General features: G+C 35.5%; 1 protein-coding gene across 1 annotated transcript in view; it reads left to right on the top strand.

Annotated features, from left to right (window-relative positions):
- Positions 1-3,537: 3,537 nt before the first annotated feature.
- ccnd2a (cyclin D2, a) overlaps positions 3,538-10,513 on the top strand; it is a 32,504-nt gene continuing 25,528 nt past the window's right edge. Inside the window, exons 1-2 of the mRNA XM_058087595.1 lie at positions 3,538-4,035; positions 5,308-5,523. Of these exons, the coding sequence (XP_057943578.1) occupies positions 3,841-4,035; positions 5,308-5,523 (411 nt within the window). The 5' untranslated portion in view covers positions 3,538-3,840. The remainder of the gene's footprint in view (positions 4,036-5,307; positions 5,524-10,513) is intronic.

Here is a 10,513-nt window from a genome sequence, read left to right as displayed (position 1 = left end):
TTTTTCCAGGCTGGTCTGGAATTATGACCCCCCCTCCCCCCAGATGTCATTCTGATGCCTGCCAGTCAAGCATTTTGGAGCAAAATAGCAATCAGTATTATTATTATTTTTCATGCTCATTTTCTGATGGCTTTCCTTTTCTTTGGCACACGTTGATCATTTTCGGATGTTTTTTTATTGATTTTCGGGAGGACCACCCAAAATCATGATAGAGTGTCACCCTCTTAAGGGGGGCTTCACTGGGTGCTCTGAAAGGGTGATGGTAGTAGTTACCACGGTCAACAAGAACGCCCCCCCCCCCCCCCCCACAACATTAACTCACTCAGCTGGTGAGATATGGGATGTGTCAAAGAATTCGGGGAGGACATGTTGTTGTGAAGAATTTCTTAGGGGAGTCTGAGGGAAGTCTGCAGCGTGAGGGTTCGATGCCAAAAGAAGAGCCGAAGCGCAGGTGCTTGTATGGAAAAGACAAGGAAATATTGTTATAATAATAACTCATAATATTATGATATTGATGGAGAGATAGCATAATACATCATTGTTGTATTCATGTGTAATATTTTGGCTCTAAATGCCTCATTTCGTTGGAGAAGTGTTTTGCTGTGGTGCTTCCCGTGAAGTCCCGTGGGGATTTTGTTATTGTTTTTAATAGTAATAATTCATAACGTTTTCTGTTTGTTGTTGTTTGGCTCGCACATCTGCACTTGTTCAACCGCAGAGCAGCAATAGCAAGAATGGGGAATTGTGAATAAACAAATTATTTGTTATGTTATGATATCAAGTCATCAGCGCCTGAGGTGGTTGAATATGCATCGTTTTAGAGATTAATCCGTATTATGGAAACATGTTTATGTTTTGGAGGATTTTATGCAAAGTCAATAGCTGATTGGAATTTAATGGTTTTAAATTAGGTCATTTTTAATGAAAGGATATTAAAAACATGCAATAATTTGTTTTTTTTTTTACATTTTAATTGTGCTTCTACATTGGAAGATTTATTAGTTTGGAGATTTTATCATGTTCTTCATTTTTTCTGTATTTAAATTCATACATTTGATGTATTTATAAAATCCACACTATATAGAAATTCAAGAAATTAATAGTATAGAAAATGAATAAATAAGCATGTTTTAATTTTAAGATTCAAATGTTTCATATTTTTGCTGCATTTTAGTCACAAAAATAATTAATAATTTACCAGTGATGTGCAACTAAAGAATGATTAATATTTTTTTTATATCCTTGAGATTAAGGCTGTTTAAAAATGAGATTAATGTGTAAGAATATAGATTGAACACATAGATATTAGAAAAATAAATAAAAAATACAAAAGATTTGAAAGAAACTCTATTAATAACATGAACCATATATAATATATGTATTTTTTGTTGGCTTTATCCATAATAATATTCATCATAAATATGAATTTGTAGTGAATTGAGTTGAAATGTCATTAAATTGAATGGCGAGTCCCTGGGTCCCGGGTCAGGTATGCTGTCTCTAGACCTGTATGGGGGTATTTTCTTTTCACATACCTCAACTGATCTTATCTATTCAAACGAGTTTGGCTACAGTTTTTTTTTTTTTTTGGGGGGGGGGGGTGATTCATTAAAAAAATGGAAAAATTGAAAGAAATTTTGAATGAATTTGTGTGTTTTTTTGCACATATTTGGACCCTCAATAAGGGTAAAATATTATATTCAATGCAAAAACCTTTCAAGAGTGATTAAAATGAAATAAAAAGCTTTTAAAGATATGAATATAATGTGTAAAAAGGAGATTGAAGTGAGTTTCTGCGACATACATCTTGTCATCTCAGATAAATTCCCCTCATTTTCTCTCATCATTTCTCATTTTCATCATTTCCACATCGGGTTCAAGGAGGGGAATTAACCGGTAAGGAACCAGCAGGGGGGGTGGAGGGGGGGGGGATTTTTCGTGTATTTCTGTACGAATTAAATAAAATAAAAACAATATTTCGTTGTGATATTTTATTGTATTTATTTATATCTACCTGATAATCCCCGATGGACATTTCTTACAGTGTGCAGCAAGCTTTAGTTGTATGTTTATGGACTTTTGCTAGTAAAAATGTTGCATTGTATATATATATATATATATATATATATATAAATATATATATATATATGTATTTGTAGTTTTATTTTGATATGCTGAGTGAACGCTTCCGCCTTCCTTGTAGTGAGTTCCCGCTGGAACTACGCAATAAATTAAAAAAAATAAAATAAAATATTTAAAAATATATATGTTGGATTCAGCTTACATTAAAAAAAAATAATAACCCACGCGTGACAACATGTATAAATCCACTTGAAGTAAATGAAGTACTACTGAAAGTGTTCCAGTATTGAGAGCCACGTTTAAGCAAATGCGGCATCCTCACCTTTGCATTGGGGAATTGCACCAGAGATGCTATCAGTGCGCAAACAGCCGCAGGTGTTGGCGCCAGTGCGCATCCACGCAGGTGAAGGAAGCGTCTGTGGGCAGTTTTTTTTTTGAACACCTGCCTTTTTTTTTTTTCTTATTTGAAATGTATTTTTATTATCATTATTATTATTATTCCTTATTGTTTACTATAGCAACTGTATGTCTTATATGAATATTACGTATTTAATGATGCATAAAATGGGTTATTCCATCCCGGTGGAGGCAGAGCGTGGGTGGGGGGGTGGAGAAGAGAGGGGGGGGGGGGGTGAGGAAGTCTGCCCAGTAACAATCGCCCAGGCTGGGTCGAGCTCTGAGGAACTATTGGCTATGCAAATAGATACACGGCGAGGGAGGAGGAAACTACTTAGACAGGAGGGGAGGGTTGAGAGAGAGAGAGAGGAGGGGGGAGGGGGGGGAGTGTGTGGGGGGTGTGGAAGGGGGGGGGGGGGGACAAAACTTTAAAGAGACATTTCCCCCTTGCTTTTCTCCTAGCCCATATAGGAGCCTGGGATGGCAAAGACCTGCATGGGAGGACTTTGCGGTTTTTCCCCATTCACAGCTCACTGCTTTGAAGTAGTCCAAGAATGGAGAGGGGGGGGGGGTAGTGGGGGGGGCAGGATTAACATATTTACCCATGCAGATTCCATTCTCTTATATAAAGCATTGCTTTTTTTTTTTTTTTTTTACTATAAATGATCTCATTAATAAATAACTCTTTACATAGAGAGTCCACCTGCTTACTTTTTGGAGTGTAAAACACCGCAAAAAGAAGTGCAAAGTCGGTATTGGTGCAAGTGGAGTGCTGCTCAGCTCCCAGGAAGCACATGGCAGAGCTTCTTTGTTCATTCCAATCAACTCTGATGCTGTATTTTTCCTAAAAAAAAAAAAACAACCCTATTTGCGTAAATTCTGAAAAAAAACGCAAATAAATGCTGTAATATTATTCCGCATAAAATTATGAATATATTCAAACTTTCTTAAAAGTGTTAAAAAGTTGGGTTTCAAGTCTAGGAATGGGGTGCTAGTGTGAGCACGCATGGCACAGTTGAAGAAAGAAAGAAAGAAAGAAAAAGGGACGCCATGCGTGTGCTGCGTGGTCGGAGCTAATAAAGGGAATTGCGTCAGTTGCGCACGCCTGTAGCGCAGCCTTGAAATGCGCCTGATGCTTCGGCGCTGAGGGGACACACAGGAAAAGTTCTCCACAACGAGAGGCAGCAGGACGCCTGCAGTCTCGTGTTTTTTTTTTTATGCCTCCTAAAAAACACTTTCCCTTCCACTAGAGTGTTTTTTGTGTTCCCACGCTGTGATCCTGCTTTGCTTTTGCTGATTTTTTTGGAGTTTTTTTGTGTTTTTTTTTTTTTTTTGTGTTTTGTGAGACTTAAGCCAAACGCCATGGAGCTGCTCTGCCTCGAAATGGACACCAATATACGGGCTCGTCCAGACCCGAATCTCCTTTGTGATGACCGAGTCCTCCAGAGCTTGTTGACCATAGAGGAGAGGTTCCTACCTCAGTATTCCTATTTTAAGGTGGTGCAGAGGGACATTCAGCCCTTTATGCGGAGGATGGTGGCCACTTGGATGTTGGAGGTAGAATAACCACACTTTGTGCTTCAAATGCTCCGCATGTGTTGTGATTTTCGGACGCGGCGTCCACTTTAGAACTTTAAGTTGATTTTTTAATCCAAAATGTGTGCTTTCAAGGAACTGCGGGGCGTTTTTTTAAGTCCGCTCATGTCGATGGCGTTTATGCAGCTTCTAGCTTCTTATACATTAGAACCGTAAAGATTTGTCATGGGTGCCTCTTGTCGTGCTCCTGGTAGTAGTTTTGGATATTTTTTAATGATTTTTATTAAAGATAGCTGGGTTATTTCCATGCACACGTATGCACTCGCTAAGCACCGCGCTTCTCCGTTCGCCATGTTGTTTTTTGTTTTTTTTTTAACAGGAGCGCTTGTGCTTTTTAAGAGGACTTTACAGTGTCATAAAACCAATAACAGCGCTTAAAATCTATCGGTTATGGCGCAGGAGGAGCTCATGTGTCCCCCGGCAGTAGAAATGATAACTTTTAAGGTTTCAAACTTTGTAGGTATCTGTTTGAAATGGAGGAAGGGCGAGGGCCTTATCTGCGCTTTTGCTCTTCCCCCCGTTGCAATGCCTCCCGCTGGAATTATGTTCAAATCTTGACATTAAATAGCATATTTCCCCTTAACATTCATCTTCAAACATTCCCCTGCGTGTGAGCTTTATTTTCATGTAAATATAATCAAGTTGCGAGCTTGTGTATATTTTTAATTAATTTTTGAAGTGAATATATCGGCACCGTGGTGACGCACACCGCACCAACCTCATGCGACTCGCTTTGTATTTTGACGTTTTAATCATATTTATACTTCAACAATTTGGACAAGAAGGGTCGGGTTTGGTGCCCGAGGTGCAGGGGTGTATTATGGTGGCAAAGAAACGGCTCCAAACAATTTATTTATATTTTTAAATATTTTATGAAAAAGATGACGAATGAAGAAAAAAGTGTTTCCGCGTCCTGCGCTATAAAGCGGGGTGTTTTCTGGCCGGACTCGATTGTGACTTGAATGCATTTCTTTTGCGAGTGAACTGCGGGAATGTGACTCTTTTGACGCTTGCGTTTCTGACATTTTTTTGCATCTTTGATCTATTTTCGAGGAAATGAGCGATGTCGCAACTGATCGCAGGACGCAGCGCAATTTCTTGGCTGCTCCCCAACTTTGCAGTGTCATTGCATTCGTATGTGCTTCGTTAACTTTGATTTGCGTTTGGAGACGTGAAAGTAGCAGTCCTTGACTGAACCATGCTGCATTTGTGTGCTCTTTTGTGTGTGTTTAGGTTTGTGAGGAGCAGAAGTGCGAGGAAGAAGTTTTTCCCTTGGCCATGAACTACTTAGACAGATTTCTAGCAGTGGTACCCACCAAAAAGTGTAACCTGCAGCTGCTGGGAGCAGTCTGTATGTTTCTTGCATCCAAATTGAAAGAGACTCGTCCGTTAACTGCAGAGAAGCTTTGCATCTACACAGATAACTCCATCAGACCACAAGAACTGCTGGTAAGCCACATTTACGCAGCAAAGATTTATTCCTAAATATGATATATTTTCTGCTGTTTTGACATATCACTGTCATCCGGTGTGTATCTGAAACTTTAAACTTTAAAACAAACCCCCCCCCTAAGACGCACATTTGACTGTACAAGAAGACCCTCTGGCTTTGCATGGGCTTTTAAAGTCTGTCTCATGGTCTCCATCGCCATCTAGCGGCAGATATTTGCAGGCGCAGAGCAACGAGGTCATCTTGAATGGCAGCCAAAAGTTCTGACTCTGTTCCTGTCAGAGTGGGAAGAGAGACGCAGAGAAATTCGAGTTTGCCTTTTACAGTTCAGGCTCCATCCAAAAATAACCACCAACACACACACGCACACACGCTTGTGATATTATGTCACCGTCGCTCTACGTATATATCGTCGCGTTTTGCTTTGTTTTATTTAGCAATAGCTTACGATATCGGCAGCTGCGCTCACCTGCACAAAGTAATTACTTAGGCCGCACTCACATCAGATAAGAGGCCAACTGCATCGCTACATAAACATTCCTCGGTAAACAACAATCACATCGGCGGCGGACGTCATATAAAGTTACCTCTTACTGTGTACTTTTTGCAAAAAAAAAAACAAAATTTGGAGCAAGCATTCGGGATAAAAAAACATAGAAATATTTTGTTACTCAAGTTTTTCCAACTTAACAGATCAAGTTCATGTGACTTTTGGGAATTTTCTTTATTAGGTCAAAAAAACAAATATTTTTGTTGTATCAACAATAGAACTCAAAAAAAGTATTTTTTAGATGTATTTCAAAGTTTTTTCTACATGTAAAACTGTACTAAAACGATAAAATATGTGTTTTGTGTTAAGAGTTTTGGCTTCCTAGACCCGATTTATGACTTTTCATTATTTCTTATGGGGAAATAAGATTTGGTCATAGTGCGTTTTGGTTAGAGTCCATGATTGATAACCAAGAGCAGTTGAAAGATTGCAAGAATTTACATTTTGAACTCTTGGATCTTCAATCCCAGCCATTTATCAGATGCACTTGTGGACGTTTTTATGGCTTTTTATGAAAAGTTACCTCTTAATGTGTACTTTTTGCAAAAAAAAACAAACAAAATTTGGAGCAAGCATTCGGGATAAAAAAAACATAGAAATATTTTGTTACTCAAGTTTTTCCAACTTAACAGATCAAGTTCATGTGACTTTTGGGAATTTTCTTTATTAGGTCAAAAAAAACAAATATTTTTGTTGTATCAACAATAGAACTCAAAAAAAGTATTTTTTAGATGTATTTCAAAGTTTTTTCTACATGTAAAACTGTACTAAAACGATAAAATATGTGTTTTGTGTTAAGAGTTTTGGCTTCCTAGACCCGATTTATGACTTTTCATTATTTCTTATGGGGAAATAAGATTTGGTCATAGTGCGTTTTGGTTAGAGTCCATGATTGATAACCAAGAGCAGTTGAAAGATTGCAAGAATTTACATTTTGAACTCTTGGATTTTAAATCTCAGCCATTTATCAGATGCACTTGTGGACGTTTTTATGGCTTTTTATGAAAAGTTACCTCTTAATGTGTACTTTTTGCAAAAAAAAAAAAACAAAATTTGGAGCAAGCATTCGGGATAAAAAAAAACATAGAAATATTTTGTTACTCAAGTTTTTCCAACTTAACAGATCAAGTTCATGTGACTTTTGGGAATTTTCTTTATTAGGTCAAAAAAACAAATATTTTTGTTGTATCAACAATAGAACTCAAAAAAGTATTTTTTAGATGTATTTCAAAGTTTTTTCTACATGTAAAACTGTACTAAAACGATAAAATATGTGTTTTGTGTTAAGAGTTTTGGCTTCCTAGACCCGATTTATGACTTTTCATTATTTCTTATGGGGAAATAAGATTTGGTCATAGTGCGTTTTGGTTAGAGTCCATGATTGATAACCAAGAGCAGTTGAAAGATTGCAAGAATTTACATTTTGAACTCTTGGATTTTAAATCCCAGCCATTTATCAGATGCACTTGTGGACGTTTTTATGGCTTTTTATGAAAAGTTACCTCTTAATGTGTACTTTTTGCAAAAAAAAAAAACACAAAATTTGGAGCTAGCATTCGGGATAAAAAAACATAGAAATATTTTGTTACTCAAGTTTTTCCAACTTAACAGATCAAGTTCATGTGACTTTTGGGAATTTTCTTTATTAGGTCAAAAAAACAAATATTTTTGTTGTATCAACAATAGAACTCAAAAAAAGTATTTTTTAGATGTATTTCAAAGTTTTTTCTACATGTAAAACTGTACTAAAACGATAAAATATGTGTTTTGTGTTAAGAGTTTTGGCTTCCTAGACCCGATTAATTACTTTACATTATTTCTTATGGGGAAATAAGATTTGGTCATAGTGCGTTTTGGTTAGAGTCCATGATTGATAACCAAGAGCAGTTGAAAGATTGCAAGAATTTACATTTTGAACTCTTGGATTTTAAATCCCAGCCATTTATCAGATGCACTTGTGGACGTTTTTATGGCTTTTTATGAAAAGTTACCTCTTAATGTGTACTTTTTGCAAAAAAAAAAAAACACAAAATTTGGAGCTAGCATTCGGGATAAAAAAACATAGAAATATTTTGTTACTCAAGTTTTTCCAACTTAACAGATCAAGTTCATGTGACTTTTGGGAATTTTCTTTATTAGGTCAAAAAAAACAAATATTTTTGTTGTATCAACAATAGAACTCAAAAAAGTATTTTTTAGATGTATTTCAAAGTTTTTTCTACATGTAAAACTGTACTAAAACGATAAAATATGTGTTTTGTGTTAAGAGTTTTGGCTTCCTAGACCCGATTTATGACTTTTCATTATTTCTTATGGGGAAATAAGATTTGGTCATAGTGCGTTTTGGTTAGAGTCCATGATTGATAACCAAGAGCAGTTGAAAGATTGCAAGAATTTACATTTTGAACTCTTGGATTTTAAATCCCAGCCATTTATCAGATGCACTTGTGGACGTTTTTATGGCTTTTTATGAAAAGTTACCTCTTAATGTGTACTTTTTGCACAAAAAAAAAACACAAAATTTGGAGCTAGCATTCGGGATAAAAAAACATAGAAATATTTTGTTACTCAAGTTTTTCCAACTTAACAGATCAAGTTCATGTGACTTTTGGGAATTTTCTTTATTAGGTCAAAAAAACAAATATTTTTGTTGTATCAACAATAGAACTCAAAAAAAGTATTTTTTAGATGTATTTCAAAGTTTTTTCTACATGTAAAACTGTACTAAAACGATAAAATATGTGTTTTGTGTTAAGAGTTTTGGCTTCCTAGACCCGATTAATTACTTTACATTATTTCTTATGGGGAAATAAGATTTGGTCATAGTGCGTTTTGGTTAGAGTCCATGATTGATAACCAAGAGCAGTTGAAAGATTGCAAGAATTTACATTTTGAACTCTTGGATCTTCAATCCCAGCCATTTATCAGATGCACTTGTGGACGTTTTTATGGCTTTTTATGAAAAGTTACCTCTTAATGTGTACTTTTTGCAAAAAAAACCAAAATTTGGAGCAAGCATTCGGGATAAAAAAACATAGAAATATTTTGTTACTCAAGTTTTTCCAACTTAACAGATCAAGTTCATGTGACTTTTGGGAATTTTCTTTATTAGGTCAAAAAAAACAAATATTTTTGTTGTATCAACAATAGAACTCAAAAAAAGTATTTTTTAGATGTATTTCAAAGTTTTTTCTACATGTAAAACTGTACTAAAACGATAAAATATGTGTTTTGTGTTAAGAGTTTTGGCTTCCTAGACCCGATTTATGACTTTTCATTATTTCTTATGGGGAAATAAGATTTGGTCATAGTGCGTTTTGGTTAGAGTCCATGATTGATAACCAAGAGCAGTTGAAAGATTGCAAGAATTTACATTTTGAACTCTTGGATTTTAAATCCCAGCCATTTATCAGATGCACTTGTGGACGTTTTTATGGCTTTTTATGAAAAGTTACCTCTTAATGTGTACTTTTTGCAAAAAAAAAACAAAATTTGGAGCAAGCATTCGGGATAAAAAAACATAGAAATATTTTGTTACTCAAGTTTTTCCAACTTAAAAGATCAAGTTCACGTGACTTTTGGGAACTTTCTTTATTAGGTCAAAAAAAACAAATATTTGAAGTATTTTTATATGTAGTTTTTGTATATGAAGTTTTTTCTAAACTGTACTAGAACGATAAAATATGTGTTTTTGTGTTAAGAGTTTTGGCTTCCTAGACCCGATTTATGACTTTTCATTATTTCTTATGGGGAAATAAGATTTGGTCATAGTGCGTTTTGGTTAGACTCCATGATTGATAACCAAGAGCAGTTGAAAGATTGCAAGAATTTACATTTTGAACTCTTGGATCTTCAATCCCAGCCATTTATCAGATGCACTTGTGGACGTTTTTATGGCTTTTTATGAAAAGTTACCTCTTAATGTGTACTTTTTGCAAAAAAAAAAAAACCCAAAATTTGGAGCAAGCATTCGGGATAAAAAAAAACATAGAAATATTTTGTTACTCAAGTTTTTCCAACTTAAAAGATCAAGTTCACGTGACTTTTGGGAACTTTCTTTATTAGGTCAAAAAAAACAAATATTTGAAGTATTTTTATATGTAGTTTTTGTATATGAAGTTTTTTCTAAACTGTACTAGAACGATAAAATATGTGTTTTTGTGTTAAGAGTTTTGGCTTCCTAGACCCGATTTATGACTTTACATTATTTCTTATGGGGAAATAAGATTTGGTTAGAGTGTGTTTTGGTTAGACTCCATGATTGATAACCAAGAGCAGTTGAAAGATTGCAAGAATTTACATTTTGAACTCTTGGATTTTAAATCCCAGCCATTTATCAGATGCACTTGTGGACTTGGATCCGTTTTCTATTATGGCGTCTTTACAGCGACGCCGGTCAACTTTTGACGCTTCGCTCTTTGTTTCTATGCAAAACGGTA

The sequence above is a fragment of the Doryrhamphus excisus genome, chromosome 11, assembly GCF_030265055.1.
Source record: "Doryrhamphus excisus isolate RoL2022-K1 chromosome 11, RoL_Dexc_1.0, whole genome shotgun sequence".
In the NCBI taxonomy this organism is placed as follows: Eukaryota; Metazoa; Chordata; class Actinopteri; order Syngnathiformes; family Syngnathidae; genus Doryrhamphus; species Doryrhamphus excisus.
Note: the sequence above shows the minus strand (reverse complement) of the source record. Positions and strands in the feature narration are given on the sequence as shown.